The 26341-nt window shown below is 40.4% G+C and overlaps 1 protein-coding gene across 1 annotated transcript in view; it reads left to right on the top strand.

Annotated features, from left to right (window-relative positions):
* The first annotated feature begins 357 nt into the window (after window positions 1–357).
* NPAS2 (neuronal PAS domain protein 2) overlaps window positions 358–26341 on the top strand; it is a 146914-nt gene continuing 120930 nt past the window's right edge. Inside the window, exon 1 of the mRNA XM_034757982.1 lies at window positions 358–1243. Coding sequence (XP_034613873.1) covers window positions 960–1243 — 284 coding nt within the window. The 5' untranslated portion in view covers window positions 358–959. The remainder of the gene's footprint in view (window positions 1244–26341) is intronic.

Below are 26341 nucleotides of genomic sequence, written 5' to 3' on the forward strand. Positions count from 1 at the left end.
CACGCGTGCCATAGGTTGCCTACCCCGTCTACATTTTCTGGCCAGCTTAAACTGCGGTCGTTCCTTAGGATCTGGAACACAGCAGAATTAGCAAAGATCAACTGCCGCTTTATGCTCTGTCGTTCACTGTGCATATGTATAAATATAGCTAAGTTGATATTTGCTCTCCGCATTGTGAAGAAACCCTCCCTGTTTTTTCTTCTTCTGTGCTTTCTCTAGCCCCAGCGTCTCCTTTTCTTGGATCCTCGCCTGTCTCCTCCCACAGAAAGGGGGGCTGGGGAGAAAAAAGGTCACGTATGTTTGGAAAAATATGTAGGTCAGTGGAACATTTCCTGCACTTGTGCAAAGGGAGGCAGGGGAGGGAGCGCTCCTCTCCTTCTCTCTGCAGCTTTTTCTTCCCCACCCTTTTCTTCCCAAAAGCAAAACCACCCGCTCTTCAAAAGGGGGGAGACGGGAAGCGATCAGCGGGTCCCTTTTCAGCCCTGACCAATTTTGCAGCCCAGCTACCTTTTCCTTGCAAGAGAGTCCGATTATAGCAAAGCAGCCCCCGCCTCTCCCCTCCAGCTAATTCGGCAATCAGGCATTAGCCCTCCCGCAGGAGCTGCACCCCGATGATCGCCGGGCGCAGGCCGGGCTGCGCCCCAAAAGCTCTGCTGAGGGGGGGTGGAGGACGATGCAGGATTTGCTGGGAGGATGCTCCCTCCTCGCCCCCGGGGCACCAACTTTAAGGAGAAGTCCCGGGTTTGCAGCCTCCCTGCCTCGCCCCTCAGTGCATTTAACTTAATGCACCAGGACGGATCCCAGCCAGCAGCCCCTCTGCCCCCCTACTTCCTTCTCCTCGCCCCGCAGCAGCCCGGGGTGCCGGCTGGTTGGCGGTCCCGGTGGAGCCCGCGCTGCCGCGTGTCTCTGTGCGGTGCGGCGGGGAAGCGGGAGCCCGGCATGCGGCGTCCCCTTGCACCATGAGATACAGCGGGGGCAGCAGCAGCAGCAGCCCCAGCAGGAAGGCGGCGGCCAGACCCCCGGGCTTGTCGTGTGCGAGGACGAGTTTGCCGGCTCCCGAGCCTGGCCTCTTGCGCGAGTGGAGCAGCCGCCGCCGCAGCGGCACCGGGAGGCACCAGAAAAGCGGCGGCATCAAGCCCAGCAGCAGCCGGTGTCAGAGCGGCCGCGGCTCCCGCGCTCAGGTCGCCACAGCGGACAGCAGCAGCAGCTGGGCTAAGCCGGCCCGCCTCCCCCAGCACCCCAGGTAAGGCGCAGCCCGCCGCTCCGTGCCGGGGGGGGGGGGGCAGACAGCGAGCCGGGGACTGGCTCCTCTGTGTGTGTGTGTGTGTGTGTGTGTGTGTGCGCATTGACACACGCGTCGCTGGGTCAGCCCCCTCACACTCTTCGCATTTTCCGCGCCCTCAAGGACAGGGAGACGCGTGTGGACACACGCACAGCTCCACTCTGGGCATGATAGGCTACCCCCGCCTGAGTCGAACCAGAAGGGAACGAGACTGAGCCCTCAGGGCTCTGCCCCAAGCCGCCACCATTCGCCTAAGCCTGGGTTTCATGCTGTGGGCGGGGTTTGATCCCCTCTGGCAGAGGCACATGTACGGAGCCTCACACACGAGCTTCCCTTCCTGGCTAGCAGGATGGAGGTTGTGTATTCTGGGTTACTCACTCATGTCAGGACGCTGTATAGCAAATGGTTTGCATTTTAATGGACATCACCTCTGACAGTAGGAGGTGTAAGCAAGAACTTGGGTTGTCAGCTACTGTCCATTCAGAAAACACACACACACACATGTTCGTTTTAATTTTTGAGTATTTGGCTTGAACATGGAAAGTGAGTTGGGAAGGCACTGATGGTCCCATGGCCTCAAAAATTATCATGTGGCTATATTCATACAGAGTTGAAGAGTGATCTGGGGATCTGGGCATTGATGCTGCAGTCCTTATTCAAGCAAAGTTCCCACTAAGGTCAGTGAGAGTTTTGTCTGAGGACTGGGCCACAAGGTTGTCATTTGCCAAGAGCTTCTTGCAATTTAAACCGTTTGTCAGTTTTCTTCTAATTTTCTTTTCGTTTGCAGACCAGAGAAAAGTTGCTAAATAGACTTCTAACAACATGGACCTTGTTTCTTAAAGAGTTGTGTAGTGTTCTTTTCCTGTCAGGGCACTGGAGTGATTTAGCAATTAGTGAGGATGCTAATCCAAAAACTTTACTTGATATTCCTTAACTGCTTACAGGATGATATCTTACTTTCACTCCAGTGATTTAGAAATAATTAGCTGTTATAAATATTATAGCCAGCAGAGGAACTTTAATCTTTTTATGGTACTAAATCTCCAGAAAGGCTATAAAACCCCTTAGTGTGGACATGCATAAAATGAGCTTTAAGTGTACAAATTCAACAAGTGTCCACTGTGGCTGTACCCTGAAGTGGAAAATTGTCTCCTTCACTCATGTATGAAATGCTAATTTGTTTCCCATAGTGATGTTTGTTTAGTTAGATTAAATAATTAGTGATTGCAGTTTCATGATGTAATCAGCTCAACCATTGATCTGTGTCTGTTTCTGAAACCTATTGGCTGGCTAACGAAAGGCCCAAACAACCAGACTGCATTTAGGAGTAATGTTATTTATGTGAGTACCCACGAGTAACCTGCATGTGTGAGGGTTTGGGGCCAATAATATATGTCATGAACTTAACACTAACACTGTTTGTCTGTTCTTGTATTTTAAGATACAGAGCTATGATTTCATCATCTTTTCAGTAAAATTTTCAACAAGTTTTTCCGTAACTTAATTATAAGCAGTGCAAGTAGTGACCTCTATAGTTAAGGTTGCCCAACACTTCCCATTATAAACCTCTGTTTTCAACCGCTTAACTTTGTGAAAAGTAAATGTTTTGGGCTGAAATTTTCCATGTTGGTGTCTGCCTATGGCTGATTTTTTTTTTTTTTAAATTTTGAGCTAAAATAGTCCAGTCACTTCTGAGAATGATAGTAGGGAAAAATCTTGTTTTGTCCATGTTAAAAAAAAAATCTTACAACCATTTCTTTGGGAAGCTCTAATGCTTCCATGATTTTGAGCAGGGAATTAAAATTTGGCAGGGATGTCACCCCGGTGGCAGGGATGTACCTTTTGTTGCTTCTGTGAAAATGTATGCAAATTTGGCCAAGATATAAGCTTTTAAAAAACCTCAGTTTGCACATGCTCAGTGGAGACTTGTTAGAGTTCAGCTGCTAAATTTTCTGAAGACTCTGCGCTGAGCATGCTCCATCTCCTCACAGATCCACTCTGTGCATGTGCCATCTCCACAGAGTGACTGAGCATCCTCCAACCTAAGGCTGCAGGGGCTGAGCAGGCAGCTTCCCTGTGGTTGCTCCTCCTCATTTCCAGGGGCTGAAGTGGTGCTGAGCACCAGAACTGAGAGGAGGCACTGTGGAAGAGATGGAGGAAACAGCTATGCTCAAATGAAGAGGAGTGATAAGTAGTGGGGAGAGGGGAAAGAGATGCAGGGAGGGAGGATTTGGGCATGCAGGGGTTAGGAGCAGAAGTGTGGGATAGGGCAGGAGCTGAGGGGGTCAGAAGATGGGGGGGATGGGAACAAGAGGTGGAGAAGGGCAAGAACTGGGAACGGGGAAAGACAGGAATGAAAATGGGTTGGGAGTTGCAGAAGAGGGGCAAGGTTGGGGGAGGGGTAGGAATCCAAGTGGATAGCAGCAGGCGAAGAGACGGGGGCAGAAGCTGGGGAGGACAGGTACAGAAGGATCTGTAATGACTAGAGCACATTCCCCTCCAGAACCTGGAACTGAACCTATTATTCTGGCGTCGGAACATTCCTTTGATAGCAATTTGTTGTGAAAGCTACTGGCGAAGTGTGTGTCTCCATCCTCTTCTACTAGAAGATAACCTTCTACTGCTACCAGTTACTCTGTTAACTCAAGTGATAGAGGACTTTGCTGTGGATCTAAAGATCCCAACCCTGCTGATGACCCATGTGGGGCTCAATATGCTTCATGATGGAATTTTTGTTTTTTCAATTTTAAAGTTTTAAAAACCTTTGGAAATTGCATAAAAGTACATTAAAAGAATATTAAACTTGCAAAATTCTATGGAAAAATTGTATATGGTAATGTAATTAAAGGCTATATCACAAGGGGGCCAAATTAAGGTTACATGGGCAGCCTTAATTGTGGTATTTCCTAACTTTTGAGCACTTGACTTGGCAACCTTAATATACTTTTCATGTAGGGTTTTTATATAATGAGCGTAAAGATTTGAAGAGCTACTGTCAGTTAAATACATATTTGTTTAAACATAATTTTCAACCTACATACCAATTACCCGTATTATTACTATAATTATTAAAAGTGAAATAATTTTTAAAATCCAGTATATTTGTCAATATGTATTTTCTATGTTTACTTTCTGTACTTCTCTCATCTCATCCTGGACAATGTAGAATTTTAATGAATTTGGTTTTACTTTTGTTTATAGTTAGTTTCACTTTCAGGTTCCTAGTGTTGCAGTGTTTGAGTTTCAGATTCTGCAGAGGAATATTTATTTGTGTAAACATAGCAGTTTCTGTTGGGTTGATTTTGTTTTGCTGTTGGCCCTAGGTTTTATAAAAAATTGTTTATTATAAAATTAGGGTTAGATCCTTCAAATACTTATTTTTGTGAATAAGTTCTCTCACACAAGTAGTTCTGTGGAAATCAATTCAAGCTGACAGTACCCTTTTAACAGATTTGTTATGAGACTGCTTAATTACATTTTAAAAAATAAATGGTTTATTGTCTGACTTAAACAAAATACAGAGGTATTAGTCTTGCTGATATTATGTTATTATCTCGTATGTCACAATATTTATTCATAGTATAAGGCTCTGGTCCTGCTCTGTGATTCACTGTGGACTGCTGAGCCTGCATGGAGCCCAGCTGGTTTCATTGGGGGAAAGGAAAGGAAGGAAGGGAGCAGGATGGGAACAGAGAGTGGCAGCTTCGTTTCTATCCACTAGGAATTAATCAAAGATTTCTAAAAAGTCATACCGAATCTTTTCAAATTTGTGTGAGGTCCCTCTTTGAAATGTTACCTGCTTTTTAGATGCCAGGTCAGCCAAGTTGCTGTGCCAAGCGTCTATCCCTGGCAGCAGTCTGCTCTTCCATCTAAGCAATATGAGTCATTGGGCTACAAGCTCTGTTCTAGAGTACCAAGCTTTCCTTGAATTGGAGCGTTTCTGAGCTGAAGGGATATATGCCAAATGTAGTTCTGGGAAATAATTTTTAAGTTGTCTTGTTATTATATAAGTCCCAAAACATGTGAGTAAGTGTGGCTCCAGGTGATGCACATTTTCAGCAGCAATCTGTTTAGGCAAGGCCCATGCACTGTAGCCTATGCAGGGACCAAGTATATTTTTTAATGCTAGACTATTTTTATCATAATGAACAAAATTTACCTTTTTTATCTAAAGACTTTATATTGTTGCCAGCTTCTGGATGACAAAATAGTATTTTTTTAAAATTAAAAGTCATTCTGATAATATTTGCTAGCTTTTAGATGAATTCATCCTGATTTTTTAAATAAACAATCTCTCACTATTTTTAATCAGTTGCTAACACTACTCTGTCGTCTGGTACAGACACCAAAGTTGGCAGTTTTTTCAAACTAGCAAATACACACACTTGACTATACTATACTGGGTGGACTGATTTAAATCAAAAATATATAAATCACCAATTTTAATAATGATTTAAATCAACAAGCAGGAAACCTTGATTTAAGTGATCAATTTTAATCATGTGTTGTATTTATGCTTTTTATTTTCCTAAAGAGAGGTTGATTCTCACTGGTTAATTAAAACATGTTGCATTGTAACTAACTATATTCTGTACTCTAAATTTGGTGCATTTTTTTTTTTGCTAACCAGGAGGATATCTACATCTATAAACATTTAATGAAGCAATTATATAGCTTAACTAACATTTATTCAGATTCTTAACTTTTAGATTTTTTTAGTATGTTAGAAAATACTGAAATATGCATTTCTTAGTTACCATAATTTTTTACTTATGATTTGTGTCAAGCTCTATGTGAATGGAAATTCAAATTCAATCAAAAATGCACAAAAACACAATTTTAATGTTTTAAAATCAAACTTAAATGTGCTGGATACTTAAGAAAAAAAGTTTATCAAAACATATTCTACATTCGAAACTGATTTATTACACAAAGGAAATATCTATAGTTAATGAATTGCCCTGATTGCTTCTGGTCACCATGTCCTTTAAGATTTTAGAACCAGTAGATCTCATCCTATCACATCTAGTTTTTCTTCATAGACTGGAAGAGGAAAACAAGCTTTCCTGCTTTTTTCAACTCCCACTTGGTTTCTTAACTTTAAATGAACTAGTCATTAAACTGAACTAGCTGAATAAACTGAAATGAAAAAAACATTCTCCCTATTTCTGCAGAAAAGGCTACCACTGTCAAAAGCTAGTTTAGAATGTCAACCAAATCGGTGGTTTGATTCTACTTTAAAATTGGCAGAGGTACTGCTCAATATTTGTTGTATTTAATTTACATTATTTTAATAGTTTAGACCTTAACATAAATTGTCAATTTCAAATTTAATTTTAAATAGGTTTATTTAAAAAAAATTGTTTAATTTAAATAAAAATATCTGATTGAAAAAAGCCAATATTTTAAAATAATTGATTTTTATGCATCCTGATATTATAAAATAAAACAGCAGACTCTTGTACTTTTTCATGTTAGAGTGTTGTTGTATAGGCAGTTGGGGAAAAACAAAATACAGTCCATCCTCGCTATAACAAACCTGTCAGGATCCAGGCCTTCGTTGTAACCAGGGGTTCATTATAGCAAAAGGACAATCAGAAGGAATCATAAACTGCTGGAGTTTGTTAATGAAGTCACCTTGGATAGGGGTGTTAGCTTAATTAATTAATATTAATTAAGGCTACAAGTTGGTCAGGGAGGGAGATTTTTGGTGACCTTTGTGACTTCAGCCCCTAGTGGAGGAGCTCCTGGTTGTCAGCCCCCCCGCAGAAGCGGGACTCTGTGCTCCCAGCTGTCAGCCCCAGGTGGTGGGAGACAGAGTGGGAGCCCACTCCTTAGTTTCTGCCCTTGGGCTCAGCCCTGGATAAAAATTATCCATGAATATGCAACATCCCCCCCCCCCCCCCCTTTTTTTAGCAGTACGGTAATGAAGGGCATTATACCAGGGGTGTACTGTATCTAAAAGCACTCCTGAGTTTTGTATTTCTTGTTCAAGCTGTTTTGTGTTATTTAATAAGCAAAATTAACCACACTTCCCAATGGTGACAGCGAAACAGTGTATTGGACACTGATTCTATTGAACAAATAGACATCTCTTTTTCAGAGAGCTGTCAGATTGTTCTGTCTATTGAGCAGATCAATGGTACAGGTTCCTGGGTGCTCTGTAATCAACATTCAATCAAGTTAAAAATAAAATATACAAAATAAAGCCTGAAGATAGAACCTAAATTTGTTAAAAATGTATTTTCTAATTTGGCAGTCACTTTTACAGGTCTGTCACTATGATTTATTCTGTTTTAAGAAAGCATGTACTTCATTATTCAAACTTCATATTTTTATATTCCTTCCTTTAAAAAAACTGGACCTCACTGGATAAGTGGAATCACTGGGAAGAAAATTGAAATTTACACATCACACCAAAATAATTTTTTGCATAAAAAGTTTTTGACACAATCATATTGGGTTTGATTTAATTTTGATATTTTGCAGTTGATGAATTGTCCACTATATTTTCTCTTAATTCACACTTTGAGACTCCAAGCAACTTTTTACATTGAGGGCTTCTTTTCAGAATGAAGCTCTCACTTTGGCTGTCTGAATCAACAAGTGCTGTGGAGCCTCTGAATCAAATTCTATGAAACTTAACATTGCTGGGTTATCTGACTTCAGTCAAATACAACAAGTGGATTGACCATTCAAGGCTTGCTTGCACAGTAGATCCATTGACTAAAGTGGGAATACTCTCACTGATATGTGATATTGAACATTATCTCTTGTATTGTACAGAAAAATTGGAATTAATTTTGCAGTTGCAGGAGTTGATGGATATTGCATCTCATTATTCATAACCTTTGTTTTTGCAAAGTTATCAGTTTGGGGGCAGGATATTTTTTTTGTTCTAACTAGATGTATCTTCTTCACTGGGCCTTATGGAATAAGTCTGCAGATTCTACTGGTGGCATTTTGTCTATTTCTGGTTTTCTCATCCAAAACAGAAAAAGGTTTTATATTAGAGGCTTTACATTAGACAAATCCATTTGGCATTTATACTTCTAGTGAAAGTTTCTTTAATTTATGGTGACAGAAAAAGTTGTTTTATTATTCCTGTATGGACCATTCTTTACCTTTTCAGTAACTCCATCCTGTTCATCAGACCAACATCTATATTGCTTCATCTTCAGTTACAAAGATAATTTTTTTTTCTATTCCTCATATTTTAGTGATCTTGTGCTACATTTTCAGGTACACTAATAAACCTTTTTAAAAATAGAGAAAAGCCATTTTCTTATTTACATATGGTATTTTCTCAGTGTTTCTGCAATGTACAGTAGTATGTCCAACTAGATATCCCGATCAAACAATAGTTCTTTTCTAATTGAAACATGCTGGTGTATTTCCAACAATTTCAGGAAGAGTAATGCAGAGTACAAAGATTAGTCATACAAGTTATTGTTTTAACAATTGTGGTGTTTTTACGATAAAGATTAGAAAGTCTCCATTACACTGTATATTGCTACTGAATTCTTTTGATTTCCATTGAAGTCAGAGGAAATTTTGCCTGAATAAGATCCATAATACTCAGCCCTCAATCTGATTGGTCTCCGAGTGATAATAATCAGTTTAATCTTATCTGTTTCTCTCAAGCACAAGGGCCAGGTTCTCAGCTGCTGTAAATTGGCATATCTTAGTTGATTTTAACAACTACAGTTATTGAAATGAAAAAAAAAAAACTGCTGAGAATGAGGCCCCTAATATCCACAATTTCCTTAAAAATATATAGTGCAACCTTTTCAACAACCAAGTACCTTGCAGGTATTCAAACTTGCCACTATTCAACCCCGAGGAAGCAGAATTTCATTTGTGGCCTGATCCTGCAGTCCTTATTAAGGCTGGGTCCACACTACCCGCCTGAATCGGCGGGTAGAAATCGACCTCTCGAAGATTGATTTATCGTGTCCCATCGGGACGCGACAATCGATCCCCAAATCGACGCTCTTACTCCACCAGCGGAGGTAGGAGTAAGCGCCGTCGACGGGAAGCTGCAGAGGTCGATTTTGCCGCCGTCCCTACGACGGGGTAAGTCGGCTGCGATACGTCGAATTCAGCTACGCTATTCGTGTAGCTGAATTTGCGTATCTTAAATCGACACCCCCCCTGTAGTGTAGATGTAGCCTCAGGCAAAGCTTCCACTGAGGTCAAAGGGAGTTCTGTGTGACAAAGGGCTACAGGTTTGGGCTTTTGAATATTTCTGTCCCCAGCTTCTTAGGTAGGGGTTACCTGAGTTAAAAGCAATGAACAACAATATGGAGTGCTTACTATATATAGCGATTTTCATCTGAAGTCCTCAGAGCAAAGTAAGAATTCAACCTGTTCGTTGAATCTGCCAAAGCAAGATTATACAGGTTTTCTTTTGAATTTTTGAAAATTATTCAGATAATATCCATACCCATACTAACAACTGCATTTCTTTATTCAGTGGAATTGCACAAAAGATAAATTTGACTGAAAGACTGATTCACTAATGTTATACCCCAACGTGGTTGTAGTTTGTGTATTTGCAAAAATCAGTTAACAGTGTACAACATTTTTTTCTTCACCCTATTAATCCCAGCTAAAATGGCATCATCTCACAAAGGCAATGATGAGGGGCCTATCCAACAAAAGTATCTGTGGCTTCTTGAGTCACAGAGGCGTAGATGATTTTACCTGGCTCCTCGATGACCAATGTATGTAGGAGAAAAGATCAGCCTGTTGTGATGGATCTAAAAACACTCCTGCATGCTGTGGATTTGTGGAACCGCTTGGAGGGAGGACAATCATGTAAATAAACTCCTTCCCTCCTGTATTCTGTTACCTCCTGTCTCTCTCAGTCCATGGACTCTCCAAGTAAGCAACAGGGACTGATTCCAGGTGCCCTACAGGTTGTCTTAAAGGAAAGATGGGAGATGGAGCCTCTCATTTCTCAGTAACTGGACTGCAAGATCTGCCTCCTCTCTTTTTCAGTTCTCTCCCACCTTTGTCTATTTTTTTTTCTATTTGTAAAAAAAAAAAAAAAATTTGGCCTGGGGAAGATAGGAATCATCTCTGATCCAATGGATCTTTTTTTTCCCTACCTTCCAGGCTGACCAATTCAAAGCTGTTATCCTGGGAGAAATCTTTGTCTTTGGGGTACATACTTCCTTAGCTTAGTCCCCCTGGATCAGAACATTGTGGAATGTCCTGAGCAGGCTCTGTGTATGCCCAACATCATGGCCCTAATTCAGGAATGTCACCCTATTCAGGACAAAACTTAAGTCTATGCTTAAAGTTAAGTACATGTGCTTGAGGTTGATCAAGTGCTCTCCTGAACAGGGATGGGCTAAAGTACATGGTTATGTGCTATCCTGAACCAAGGCCAGGACGTATATTTCAGTGAGGATGGGTGGATGGGAAGGTAGCAGTCCTAAGCAGCGAAGTTAAGCACTACATGGCTGCTCATAAGTGGGAAGTACCCTCTGAAAGTCAGTATAGTACAGAGGAGCCCAAGTGCTTTTCTGAGCCAGCAAATTGGAAGTTACCCTTCATCTGGATATGGCCCTGAGGATATTAGCTGCCCTGAACTTTTGGCTATCCATTTGCTTTATTATGCGTCTTCTCCTTTAATTTCTCCATATGTAACAAGGATGGCATGAGCAGATTTATAATTAGAAGTCATTTATTTTGTTTCTTCAGCTTTATAACTTTTTAATATTTTCTCTTCCACAAGCTCTAAAAGAAGATTTTGTTCCCAGTTCCTCATACATTATATCTGATGTGATTTGTGTGTTAATTTATCAATTTGTTGTTAAACAGCCTGATAAATGTTGATTCTGTTCGCTAAGTCTTTGGAGAATTACCTTGTATTACATTTGTTGTGGAGGATTTTTGTAAAATATATAAACTATTTTGTCAATAGGCAGTGTTGTAGCTGTATTGTTCCCAGGATATTAGAGAGACAAGGTGGGTGAGGTAATATCTTTTATTGGGCAAACTTCTGTTGGTGAGAGAGAGGAAGGGAGATTGAGACTGGGAGTCGTTGGGATGGGAAGTGTGGGCAGGGGAAAAAATAGTATGTGATCATGTAATTAAAGACTGTATCATAATATGTATGCACGAGGGGGCTGAATTAAGGGTCTGGCATTTCCTAATTTTTGAGTGCTTGACTTTGCAACTTTAATGTAGTTTTTTGTGGGTAATTTCCTAGGTTTTTAAGAAAGTAAACTGAAGTCAGAAATTCTGTCATGCGGCATCATATTGACACTCACATGGTTCATTAGCATCACTGATCCCTACTCCTCAAGGCTCCTTGTCCAAGTCACTCCCAGTTCCCCCATTCCCAGATCCTCATCTGATCTCTCTCACTCCCCCACAGCTTCCAGTCATCCTCCTGCCCACATTCCCCATCCCCACTGGCTCCTCGTCCCAATCTCCCTCCCCAGGCTCCTTTTTCAATGTCAATGCCCCCCCTCCCCTGCAACCTGCTCCTTGTCTTAGTTTCTTTGTCCAATCATAGTTCTCCCGACACACCCCAGCTCCTTGTCAGATCAGTCTTCTCTCATCTCCTTCCCCTCATCCCCCTGGTTCTCAGTCTCAGTTTCCTTGTTCAGCCAGTGCCAACCCCTCCATCCCAGCTCCAAGTCCCAATCTTTCCTCCACCCCAACTCCCAGTCCCAGTTTCTCTCATCTCCCCCTACAAGTCTCCAGTCCCAGTTTTTGTCACTCCCAACTTCCCCTCCAAGCTTCTTGTCCGAGTTTACTTCTCCTGCCCTCCCTACAGGTACAGCTCTTGTTTATTTGAATCATGAAGCTTCATCCTCCATTCTGACTGGGCCCAGCAGGGAGATCATAAGAGCACAGACAAGACAGTCTCCCGTTCTCAGTTCATGTGCTTGGACCCGGCATGGCCTGCATCAGCCCAGAGTTGCGATTGTAGGGGAAGTCCTGCTGAGCCCTGGAATAGAGCATGCTCAGTGCAAAAGTAATCTTCAGGATGATAGCTGCTAAAATCTAAGAAGTCTCTACAGAGCATTTCAAAGGCTGAATTTAGGCAGATTTTCACGCGGACAGCGAAAGGCACGTTCCTGAGACAAAGGTCACCCCTCTACCAAATTTCAAATCCCTGCTCCAAAGCATGAGGGCCCAACAGCTTTTTTTTTTTTTTTAATGGATAATGTATTCTGCCCTAGCTACATTTTCAGAAATGTCTGAACCATTTTCACTAGAATTAAAGAACAAAAATCATTCTGAAGAACACATCTGGCATGTAAAATTTAAGCCCAAATGGTTAAAAATTGGTAAAGTTATAAGCAACTGAAAACAGGGGCTTATAATGGGGAATGTTGGCACCCTTAATAATAGGCAGCGCTACTAGTCCTGACCATAATTACTCTAGAACAATCCAGTTCCCTAGTTATTGTTTGGTTTTGAGGTCTCTAAGACAACTGTGACACTGTCATCCAAGAAATGGCAGATCAAAAAGCAAAAGATTGACAGAATAAGAGATTTTGTCATCAATGAGTAAACCTGCAGAATGGCTGGGCAAAGAGACTGGGGAAAAGCCTCCAGAATGGTTAGTAACTGGATAAAAATAAAGAAAAAATGTATGGCTTAAAGTAAGCTCTCCTCTATAAGATGTACAATATAAACTTTGGAGGAACATGTTGTTTTCTATAAACCCTACTGCTGATCTAAGCGTGAGAATGAAACCAACAATTAAGACTATTCAACATACCAAGCATTGGAACTCGCTTACTTATTTTCTACTTATTCGGTCAAAAACTGACCATCTTGCAGAACTATTTTTTAAGCTAGCTCCTCAGAGGCCTTACAGTACCCCCTCCCGCCCTCTGGCTGCATGATGCAAAACATTCATCTTTATTCACTAGAGGAAAACACATTTCAGGTCCAAGGAAGAGGTGAAAAGATCATTTTGGAACCTAAATCAATTTAAGTTTTGCAGACTAAACTGTGAAGGCTGCCTTTTTTTCCCTGAATAAAAGGACTACAGAAGCAGTCAAAAGAGGCAGCAATTTTTGATTTTTTTTTCTGCTGTTGGTAAAATAGAGAGACAAGATGGGTGTGGTAATATCTTTTATTAGACCAATTTCTAATCTCAGTGCCATCCTGTCCCACCCATGTCCTTGTCCCAGTGTCTTCGTCCAGCCAGTCCTAGTTCTCCCTGTGCACTCTGGCTCCTCATCAGATTTATCTTCGACCCTCCTCAACTCCTTTCATCTACTCCACTGCCTCTCAGTCCCAGCCTTTCCTATCTCCTCATCCAATTTCAGTCTCTACTGAGCACTGGTGAACTATGATTTTTTTCCAAACTTGGATGTGGATGGATTTTTACAGGAACAACAAGGACATATCTCTGACATAAAGACCACACACTGCCAAATTTCAAATTCCTGCTCCAAAGAATGGAAGCACTGGATCTTTTCAAAGAAAATGGCACCAGAATTTTTTTGAATAGACCATGTATTTTTCACTAGCCTTGTTCTTGGAAATGGCTGAACACTTTTAACTGAAATTTTCCAAAAAAATCAGCCCAAGGCAGATACCCAGCATGGAAAGTTTCAACCTGAATGCTTAAAGTTTGGCAAAGTTATAAGCCCTTCGTTTTCAGTTTAAACTGATTTTTACCAAAAAAAATACCAGATTTTAAGTATTACTTGTTTTTTTTCCATTTTTCATCCTACTTTTGTATCATTCAAATGTATAAAAAATAACTTGTTTTATTAGGAATACAATACATTGCATGAGGTACATGTATTAAGATTATACATTAGTCTGTGTGTATATGCAAAGCTGCCTGTTGAAGTAAGGCTATGTATTAGTCTAGAAAATACACGTAATAAACAAACAGGCATACACGCAAGTTCTGAAGTCTGTGCGCATTTGAACACACTGATAAATCTCACCCCCACCATGTACACATTTCAGACTGTTAGTGGATAATGGTGTAAAGATCTGACACACTAAAACGGGAAGAAAACAAAAATCTATATCAGAATACGTTTCAGAACACAAGGAAGTATTCGAAAGTTTTAATAAAACAAAAACAGGAGAAAAGGATGAAGTTGAATGTATGTGCTGCAAATGGTGTGGCCCAATTATTAAATGTAATTATTTATAGGCTACTAGTTCTAAGTCTACAACAAGCAACAGAGGGTCCTGTGGCACCTTTAAGACTAACAGAAGTATTGGGAGCATAAGCTTTCGTGGGTAAGAACCTCACTTCTTCAGATGCAAGATGTCCTTCTTGCATCTGAAGAAGTGAGGTTCTTACTCACGAAAGCTTATGCTCCCAATACTTCTGTTAGTCTTAAAGGTGCCACAGGACCCTCTGTTGCTTTTTACAGATTCAGACTTACACGACTACTCCTCTGATACAAGTCTACAACAGTAAACTGTTTATTCAAATGAAAATTTTATTTGGGGATTAGAGATTTTTTATTGTTTTCTTAAACTCAGTGGTGGCATTGTGTTTTGAGTTCTGTTTTAGTTCTGCAGCAAACCACATTGAATTCCATTAATCAAAGCATTAATCTACTGAATACTTTTTCCCCCTGCCCATCCATTCACCAAAATAAACCCCAATATTTATCCATAAAAATTATTAATAGTTTTATCCACCAATTTTCATCTGTTTTTGTTCTAGTAATAAACACTGATAAATTCCTGTGAAAAATTAAATAAAATAAAAACGGAAAACAAAGGGCCCTAGTTATAAGCAACTGAAAACAGGGTCTTATAATGGGAAATGTCATGCAACCTTAACTATATAACTTAATAATAGGTGGTGCTAGCTGTTCTGCCCATAATAAGGTATAATGGTCTAAACAGAATAGAGGGAGAAATTAACATTTTATCCTGCAATAAAAATGACCTTTTTCTTCTATAAAGTGCTCAAGGCTAAAGGTTTTCTGCCTTGATCACTCTGTGATGTTATAGTAAAGTGTATTGAGGGGCAAGCCTTCCTGTTTTCTCAAATTACTGTTCTTTTTACTATAAAATTTAGGATGAGGGAAAATGTAAAAGTCACATTTATTCTTAATTCTGAGATCTAAAATCAACAGGCTACCAGTGTGTATATACAAAGAAATGAAACAGAACTGGTATTACATGCACATTATGGGCTGAATCCAGAGTTACACCTACAGAAGGTCTGGCACAGTTTAGGGGTCCAAAGGTGACTTTAAGCTGAGCTGGTCAGCAGGTACAGTGTACAGTAGTCGAAAGCTAAATTATGCTGGTGGCTAACAAGCCCCCTCCCCCCAGAGACATTCTGGCAGCAGGGGGTTGGGAGGGTGCAGGCAGGGCCGGTGCTACCATTAAGGCGAACTAGGTGGTTGCCTAGGGCGCCAAGATTTGGGGGTGCCAAAAAGCGGTGCCCCCAATTTTTTGTTTACAGCATTCCTCCCTGAACGCGCGGTCGCCAATCCACTTCTCCCGCCTCCCAAGCTTTCAGCGCCAATCAGCTGTTTGGCGCCACAAGCCTGGGAGGGGAGGAGAATTAGAGCAGGGGCGGTGTGCTCGGGGAGGAGGCGGAGCAGAGGTGAGCTGGGGTGGGGAGCTGCCGCGGGCGGGGTGGGTGGGGGGGCACAAGGTGGAAGTTTTGCCTAGGGCGCAAAACTTCCTTGCACTGGCCCTGGGTGCAGGGATGCTCTGGTCATGTCCCTGTTCTCCAGCCACATCCCCTATGCTGGTGGCCAAGATGGGGGATGACATAAGACTCACTACAGTAGCTCTACGGCACCTAAGCCAAGGGGAATCCTTCAAGGAACTGTGTCCATTGGGTTTAAGTCTGCTTTGTGCCAGGCAAGCAGTGCAAAGCAGATTTAGGGTGAAATCCTGGCTTCTTTGACTTCAGTGTGACCAAGATTTCTCCCTCAATGTTTTGGAGTATTTAGGACTACCATTGGGATGCTCACCATGACTAACTATAAATTAAGGTTGTGTAACAGTTTCTATTCTATCTCTGTTTCAACTGCTCATAACTTCCTGAAATTTTCACCTATCAGGCAGACATTTTTCAGGTTTGGTGTCTGTCCCAAGGTGATTAAAAAAAAAAAACCACAATAATAAAAATGGTTTCAATGTCTGAAATAAATGAAAAAATACTTTCTCTATTATAAAACAATTCTGATAACGTTGTTTCTGAACATCTATACAGCAAAAAAAAGATAAGAGTAGAAAGATTAAATTTGGCTTGGAAACTGTAATCTGAGTAAATTTAATGAGTAAATAATTGAGAAACAAAATAAATATTGAATCCCGCTGTCATTTTTACAGTCACTTTTCAGAAAAGAACCACAGTTTAGGAGGCATTTGTTAAATTAAATTACATCCATTTTGGTATAGGAGTAAAATCAGATTTGTCAAGATTTTTTCTTAGCGATAGCTGAAGTCATATATTACTGATGATCATAAATAATACACTGTTTTCTTTTTAAAGCCATGCATATTGTATCTGATTGAATATTAGTTCATATTTCAAGTTATTAAAATGGCTTTAAGTATATATTTAATATGAATGATTTCAAATATCATCCATATGTAACAAAACTTAAGATTCTAATTAGTTTCTGATCTTCTAATTCCATCTCTTTCAAACAGATCAACAGACATGAAAGAAACTTTTTATGTACACATTTATAAATTATACACTGACAAAATCTAGTGCAGAAGACATTTTATTCTTATGAATTTGTTCTTTGTAACAGGCAAAAACAAACTTTAGGAATCTTGCTATTACAAAATGTTTTCTCTTCTCTTGCATGTGCTGTCTGGCAGTATGTCTCTGAGTTAGCAAATCCAGGCTTACCTTTGAACTCACGCTCATGGCCCTTTTGCTGAAGAAGAAGGGACTTAAATATATGCTTAAAATTAAGCACATTCTTAATTACTCTGCTGGATTGGAGACTATGTCTTATAATAATCTAACGGTGCTATATTTCTTGTTACTAATGTATATTTTCCCCCTTCCATCCAGTATGCCTACATAATATAACCCTTTATGCCCCTTTAACCATATTTTTGAGGAAATTATTTTTTTAGCTGCAGAGACATAATTTATGGATCAGACTTTATAGTATACTGCTGGCAATCAGATATAATAAACAGAAAATCAGTATGTAAACTAGGTTGTGCTTTAAAGCTTGACGGACAGAGGCATAAGTGTCAACTACAGTGAGTTTGCAGATATTTGCATATGCAAGGGTCAGATAATGTAACTATTCCTGAATAATAAACCTGTCCTTTTTTCTAACTAAAGAGCATAAAAACCTTTCAGGAGATAGTAGTGATTGACCAATGTTATAGGTGATGCATATAAGCTAAAATTAGTTGCAATTAGTCAGACACTGTGATGAGAGTTGTGTATGAACAGAGCCCTACATCTATGCATCCGAAGAAGTGGGCTGCAGTCCACGAAAGCTTATGCTCTAATAAATTTGTTAGTCTCTAAGGTGCCACAAGTACTCCTGTTCTTCTTTTTGCGGATACAGACTAACACGGCTGTAACTCTGAAACACATCTTTCTTTGTCACTATGCAAGGCTCCCAAGCTCTAAAAAAGAATAATGATGTAAACAAGAAGAGTAAAAACCTTCATTGTGTACATACTTCAAATCCTGCCAAACTGATGCATTAACTCCATGGTTTATGGACTTCAGTCAGCAAAAAAGTGAGCAAGCTCATAATTAAAAGTTTGATTTGTTTTTTCATTATTAAAAATATTAAATACATTTAAAACCATTTTAGAGGCATTGGACATTGTTAAAAACATTGGCTAATTTGAAAGTGAATTTAAATTATCCATATGTTCAGTTAAGAGAAACGTTCTTTCATGTAGAGTGTGGAAACCAAAAGCTCTTCCATAAACTTTCAAGGGACCCAGTTAACATTTTCTGAAGTCCAGCCATTATAGCTACAGTAAATACGCTGTTGTCATGGTAATACACTGATCAAAGTCTGAAGGAAAAAAACTCAGGCGTTGTTATGCTTCATAGTGTGAGATGAAAGGATGGCCTGACTAGAAATAAAATAGAATTGATAAGCATTTAGTTCAAGTTGATTTTCCATCCTTCCAGAAAGGCATATTTAATTTGAATTTTAAATTAAACTATTTCAAAATAACTATGTGATTTCATATAGTTATTCAAAGTATAGTTAGTACTCAACATTATGCATGTCAACATTATCATGAAAAGGCAACTTTTTGATGCAGATAGTACTGTATAGCTGAAATCCATTTCTCTCAGTTATTTTGAACAAGATTAATACTTTCCCGTATGCGGCTATGCAGAGGAGTAAGGGGCAGTACATCAAAGCACACTATGGAAATTTTAGTGTGTGGTAGCAGAGTCCACATGGCAACTTAATGTGTGGCAGGCCAGGGCGCTGTACATTCACACTGTGGTTTTTCACGCACTAAGTCTCTGTCCAGAGAAGCCGTTAGATGCCAAGGTGCTAGGGTAATTAAAAATTACCTTAGGTATATTCCACAGCTTGCTTTTTTCCCCTGAACTACAGTCAGGATGTGGGGAAAAAAAGCTATAAGACAACAAAAGGAAACAAGCAAATTAGAGTATTAAGTGAACCAGGATACCCTACAGATAGACTGTAAGTAGAGTGTAAGGGCAAGGAAGAAGTTTTCATCGGTCCTGAAGCAGCATTTAACTTTGTGGAATATCATGTATCCAAAGGAAAAGGCCAGAACTTCAAAAACAAAGGAGACAGTGTCCCTTCAATACTGCTTGCACAAATTTAAATTTGTGCCTGGCATGCATGCATTTAAACACAGCCTTTAATTATATTGATTTGGTGCATACTAATTGTCAAATATCATCCAATTTTTTGACAACCTTAGGTATACATAATTTTCTCCTCTATATTACTGTGTGTGTGCCAGGCAAAGAGAGTCAATGAAAGATGTGCATAGAGGACATGATCCACAACCCTTTTAAATCAAGCAAAAAGCTTCTGTTGGCTTCAGAGGGCATGAATGAAACATGGGCTTCTGTATATTCTAAATTTTCCTTTCAATTTTCTTTGATTGCTATTGGAGGATAGTATTGGCCTAATGCTTTTCTGCCTCATGGGCTCTCTCATATAGAGTAACACAGGGTTCTATTCTGGCACCCCCGCCTGCTCAAGATATATCAGAGGTAACTACGTGAGATGGTTTGGGTTATCTGCTGTGCCATTACTATTCTGATGATGTTCAGTTCTGCAGTACACATGTTTCACTGAATGCTGAAGTTGCAGTTTTTCTGTTTTCCAAGCCTGTGTTGGAGATCAGGTCTTGGATGAGAGCTTGTGGCCTGAGGATCAGCCTAGACATGAAGCTGGTTGGGTGACAGAAGGATCTTCAGGATCTTTTGACTGAGGAAGTCTGCTTTTGTCACTATTGCTTAGAGTCTTGGGGTGCTATTGGAAGCTGTCTGCTTTTGAAAATCCAGATCGGGGAGCGGAACAGTAACCAAGAATGCATTTTTCTGTTTAGACCTGGCTAGGGGATTGTGACATTTCTTTTCAGAAGAGGATTTAATAGGGGTTTAGGTATCTAAATCATCAGTGAGTTGCCTAAAATAAGTATCCAAATTTGCAATTTCCCCCATGGTATTTTACATACTTGAAATAGAGTATAAATGTGGTTTATTGAATCCTTAGTCATGTTACAAGAGTAAGGGTGAAATGGACCTGTTTACTGTTACTGTTAGTTTATTACAAACCAAAGCCCTGTTGGTTTCACATGACAGACCCTTGTGTCTAGGCAGAGCCCTACTGAAGTCAGTTGAAACTACAGTCTTCCATCCACAGTGAGCCCCAGGGCCTGATCCAAAGCCCAGTGAAGTTAATGGAAAGTATCTCACTGATTTCAATGGGCTTTGGATTGAGCCCATAGTAAATAAGATCACCATATTTTTATGTATACAGTTTTAAAAAGAAAAAATATCATTAAAACAGCAGCTAAGAAAGAAAACATATATGAACTGTAAGGGGCTGGCTGGTTAGGAGATTAGCAGTGGACTGTATTATTTTCATGGGTCTAAGTGAAAATGTGAAATTGACCATTTTCAGGGAAAAACCAAAATCTCTGCAGTACCCATAATCCGACTTTCTGTTGCTTCATTGCTTATTGTGTTCAAGCACAGAAAAGCCTGAAATGTAGGTGTTATTGAGGGCTAGTCTACACTAGAATCGCTACATTGGCTTTCCCGTCAGCATAATTACTCCACCTCTGCTTTTTCATACTCCTGAGCGATGTAAGTTATATCAGCATAAGTGGTAGTGCAGACCTGCCCTGAGTAATCAGTCTAACTGAGGTAGGGGATAACGTGCAGGAGGCAGGTAGAGATGTGACCTTAGCCTTAGCCAGCTGGCTTATTCTTGGGCTTTCTGAGGCTAATCATGTAGACCAAATGACGGAGGGTAACAAGGGAAAAGGCAAATAACCTTGGAAGGTAAGGAGAAAGAGGATCTTCCCCTCCTGCCTGAAATTTCTACAATACCACTGATAAATAATAATGTTCTTAATTCCACCCCCTGCCCCTCCATTTCTGAATAGTTCATTCGCTCTCCTAGCAGCAGACTCTGGCTACCCTGATTCCCCTAGATGAATTACTACTGTAGATAAGCCAGACTGACTTTAAACCTTGAGTTACTGTGCATGGAGTGTAAAACATTGAGACAGACAAAAGTATATTCTAAACTAGGAAATATTCCTGCCAAATTTCAGCAGCTGCTATATAGAATCATACCATTTCATGTGTTAGATGATGTGCTATTTTGCACTGTCCATACATTATTCCAGTTGATCCTCAAACAAAAACTATACTGTACTTGCTACATAGAAGCCTAATCACATAACGCGTAAGAAACATTGATTCTGCTGTAACTATTCGCTGGGAAAAAAGGTAACTGAGAAAGTGGTGTTTGGCACAAAAACAGTGCAATGAGTAATAAAAAAAGTAGTTCTTTTTAAATTGTTGGAAACATTTGCATTTGCTAATATTCCACTCTATGCTCTGAGTAAGACAATTTTGCATTCCTACCTGAAAACAAACCTTAAATCTACGTTCGTAGAGTGGAAGGTCCAGAATACGTATTGTTCAAAAACACAACAAATTTTAATAAAATATGTTGTGCATAAATTACTCTTCGATTCTTGGACCCAGATTCTTGGCTATTGCAGAGGAGCAGACAGCACAGGAACAGGGGGGATGGCCTTTTACTCTCCCATTCCTGAGCCTGATATATGCCAGGCTAGTCCTGTGAGCTGCCAGTGGCAGCCAATACGACAATCAATATGGCAAATGGGCATCTGCAGGGACATATGGATGCCTACCCATACCACCGTTCCATGCCCACACTGTCTACACTAGCTGCAGGAGGAAGTGTTTGGTGGTGGGGCAATGTAAGACCCACAATGCTGGCTCTATGCTACTGAAGGATCCCCCTGCACTGGGATGGCTCCTCCAATGACCAATAAAGCCAACTTTAGGGCCATGCTCTGCAGGCAGTGTAGCATCAGGCAGATGCACTGCACTGCAGGATGTGGGCCTGTGACTTTTTCAAATAAAAGCTCCAGCAAATTAAATAGTAAGGGCAGGTTCTGTGATTCTTCCTTCAGGTTTGTACTCTTTGGCTTGTGCTAGACACTAAAATATGTCTTTGTTCAATTTATGGCCAAATCCTCTACTGTAGTCAAACCTCAAAGAGCACAAATAGGAGGGGTGTGTGTGTGTGTGTGTGTGTGTGTGTGTGTGTGTGTGTGTGTGTGACTTAAAGCTCACCTTTGCACTTCCCAGTCTTCCTGCTGTGTCTGCTAGTCCACTTTTGCCCTATGTTAGAACAGGCTGAGTGATGCTCTAACTTACACCAGGCTACAGTGGCCACAGGGAGCTGAAAACACAGGTAAGGACTGGCATAGTGCAGAGGTGACCTGGCCAAGCCCCCTCCCATCTGACCATGCCCTTTTCCCCTTCTATACTGGCAACAAGGAGGGGATGTGGGGTAATAGCTTCTACACTGGCACTGCACCCCTGGAGGATCATAAGGTTTACTGCCAGAAAATGCCAGTGGCTCAATGCAAAGCATACCCTTGAATCATACCCCAAAGTATCTTGCCCTTAAAGTTGTTCTATGATATTTGCTATTTTGCTTCATGAAAAAAATGCAGCCTTAACTGTCTGTGTGTAGGCAGGTGTTTAAGTATCCAAAAAGACTAACAGAGTCTTTCACTTCCATGTCACCAGTTCAAATTAAGCTCAGATTGGTGGTGATCAAAAGACTCCTTCCAATGTGTGTTTGGTGGCTTATATAAACTTATCTGGATCTCAGTACTTCATCCACCAACAGTGGACACATCACAAAAACACTATTACAATTCACACTACTATTGGTGGTTCTTGCACTGATTTTGCAGTAAAAATGCAGTTTGTTTAATTTAGATCATTAGTACCGTTCCATTAAGCTGATGCCCACTTTCCTGAGCAAATAATTACAATGCTATTTACTTCCTCACTATATTTTTACAATAGAGCTGAATCAGTTAATCTGATTCCAGTGGAACTTGATATTATAATTATTTGATGAGCTCTTTAAATTAATTCCAAATATTTGATGAGCTCTTTAAATTAATTTAATGCCGTTTACCCTGATGGAGTTAAATTAGCTATGACTGACTAGCTATGGCGCCAAAAGAGAAAAGAAAAAAAATTTCAGGTTAGATACCTGAAATAGGTTTATATATTGATATATAAAAGCTGCACAGTATAGTTGTAATAAGTGCCGTTAATTATCACCTAAATAGAACCAAACCAGTCCCAAAGTCCCTCTGGCTTTTTTTTTGGTATTTGGAGATAAGATCAGGAGCCAGTCCATTTCAACACAACTACTGTCTGGATAGATCAGATGTTATATACTTCATTGCTATGGCCTAGCAGGTCTTGAGCCATCTATGGGAATTCCACTAGGTTTAAAGCAGCCTCACAGCATACCTTCAAAATGATTCTCTCATTGAAATACGTAAGACTTAAAGCTCTAGGCACACTTTTACAAAGCACAATTACTACACAGGCTATGCCTCTAGATCTGATGCCAATTCATGAGATGTCAAGTAAAAACAGTGACCCATCTTTAGAGGATCTCTATTGCTTCTTAATCTCCGAAAACTGGAAATCTGTATGGACAATTCTCAAAGGGGAAAAGTGATCACTTATTGTAGTAGCTTTGTGCAGGTCAACCCTAGAAGCACTACATTAGCGCACTGATGCAACTGCGCCGCTGCAGCGCATCTGGTGAAGATGCTCTATGCCAACAGGAGAGCGCTCTCCCATTGGCATACCTCTGCAAGGGATGGTAGCTATGTTGCTGGGAGAGCGTCATAGCACCAGTGTGGACAATGCTTAGGTCATTGTAACTTCTGTTGCTCAGGGGGGTTTCTTTTTCACACCCCTGAGCAATGTAAGTTAAATCGACTTAAGCGGTAGTGTAGGTCTGCCCTGTGTTTCTCCAAGATGATTATATGTATGGACCCTTACTCCTAGCCCACCTTCCCCACTTCCTTGAAGTATCAGGTTAATGATTCCTGAATTAGTGGAAGGAACTAAAGTGTGATTTGGAGCATTTTATACCCTGGGGGACCTGTACTAGAGAGAAGAGGTATGCCATCGATAGACTCTGCTTGTGAAAAGCTTTTGAGCTCGTGTGTGAGGCATTCCCTTCTCCTATGAACCTCAGTACCACTGAGATGTCTGACGAGTAGCTATACTTTTACTGTAAAAATCTAAAAGCCTATGTGTTATTTCCATAAAGAAACCATGCGTCCCAGTTTTACAGGTGTCCCAGGGATTTCATTCAGGGCATCTGAAATGTCCCCGTTTTATATTTCATCAACCAAAAGTTTTTGTAACTACAAAATCTTTGTACAAGATGTATTGCTACCCTGGTATCAAATGTTTAGTATGCGCCTCCTTCACTTATGTCACATGCTAGCGTGTGTTTCACATCGACCATTGCTCAGGGTCACTCTTGCGAAATGTGCCAGGCCACAACATTACACTACGAATCTGATGAGTTGATGACCACGTCTAGTCAGTGCAAAGCCTCTGTTCCGGACTTCTGGTAGTGAAGGAGGGAGGGGAAGGGGGGGGATTGGGAAGAGAGGTGGAATATTTGGTGGTGCTTCTCTCCACTCTTTGGCCTCCCTAGCCAAAGAGAAGAGAGCAGCAAGGATCAGAGGAGCACAGGAGAAGAGGTGGAACTCAGACTTTCTTTGTTCTTCTCTAATGCCCTGGGGGAGCCTTTCCAACCCAGATGGAGCAGATCAAAGAAAGCCAGAATGAGTATTTTGAAGCCCTAAAAAATATTGTCACAAAAGTGTCCTCGATCTGTATTTTGAAACTATAGTTCCTTTATAGTGCTATGCCCTCATCACTCGCCCTCCCCCCCAAAAGGCTGTGATCAGAGTAAAGGTTTGTATGTTTTTATGTGATTTTGAGAAATTGGACATGTGTGTTGCGGGCTTTTGTAAGCTGAATGTGAAAGAGAATTTATTATGGTGGTGAGGCATCTATAAGAGAGTTTGGGTGTTATGATATTTGGGTGATAAAATATGTGAATTGTGGTTGTTCTAAATGTTCTTGTAACTGATAATATCCTTGATTTTTAGTAATTGTTTTGATGGAAAATGTATTTGAGCAAGCTTAGTTCTAATTTAATGATTTTGTGTGCGTGTGTGTGTGTATAGGCGGGGAGAATTTCCCTGTTTCTTTAAAATGATCTGTAAAATGAAGTCTTTCTCACTCAACAGATATGTGTGTACAGTTCTTTGCATTTGCTATTATTTAATTTCATCTTATTGATATCAGACCAATTCTCCAATTCATCAGGGTAATTTTGAATTCTAATCCTGTCCTCCAAAGTGCTTGCAATCCCTCCCAGCTTGGTGTCATCTGCAAATTTTATATGCATACTGTCCATGCAATTATCCAAATCATTAATGAAAATATTGAATAGTACTGGACCCAGGACAGACCCCTGTAGAACCCACTGATACATTTCCCAGCATGACAGCAAACCATTGATAATTACTCTTTAAGTAGTCTTTCAACCAGTTTTGCACCCATTGTATATAGTAATTTTATCTACACCACATTTGTGTAGTTTGCTTATGAGACTGTCATGTGGGACTGTATATATCACATCTACAGCTTCTCCCCATCCAGTAGGCCAGTAACCCTATAAAAGAAGCAAATTAGGTTGGTTTGACATGCTTTATTCTTGACAAATGCTTATAAATAGATTGGTTAATAATTTGCTCCAGTATCTTTCCAGGTATTGAAGCTAAGCTACTGGGCTATAATTCTCCTGGTCCTCTTTGTTCCCCATTTTAAAAGACAGATACTATGTGTTCCCTCCCCGAGTTCTCTAGGACTTCACCCATCCTCCCTGAGTTCTCAAAGATAATCAATCACTAACAGTTCTGAGGTTGCTTGAGCTAGTTCCTTAAGTGCCCTAGGGTGAATTTCATCCAGCCCTGCTGGCTTGAATAGATCTAACTTATGTAAATATTCTTTAACCTATTCTTTCCTATTTTGGCTTGCATTCTTTCCCTGTTGTTGTTAATATTAATTGTGTTAAGTATCTTGTTACATTAACTTTTGCAGTGAAGACTGAAGCAAAATAAGCATCAAACACCTCAGCCTTTTTTATGTCACCTTTATTAGTTCTCCTTCCCCTCTAAGAAAAAGACCTACACTTTCCTTCATCTTTGAGGTGATGGGTCAGTCCCTGGCATAAATTAGAGCAGTCTAACAGGGGTGCTGGAACAATTTGTATAGTGGGGGTGCTGAGAGAAATTGTAAACTGTATATAATGGAAACCACTTCAAGTCAGGAGGTGCTGCTGCACACCCAGCACCGCTACTTCCAGCACCTATGCAGTCTGGAAGTTGTTTTAATTTACACCATTGATCAACTGGGCATAAAAGAGCCCCTAGCATGCTGCCTTTTTCCCTGACTAAATCCTTCCA

This window comes from Trachemys scripta, chromosome 1 (genome assembly GCF_013100865.1).
Source record: "Trachemys scripta elegans isolate TJP31775 chromosome 1, CAS_Tse_1.0, whole genome shotgun sequence".
In the NCBI taxonomy this organism is placed as follows: Eukaryota; Metazoa; Chordata; order Testudines; family Emydidae; genus Trachemys; species Trachemys scripta.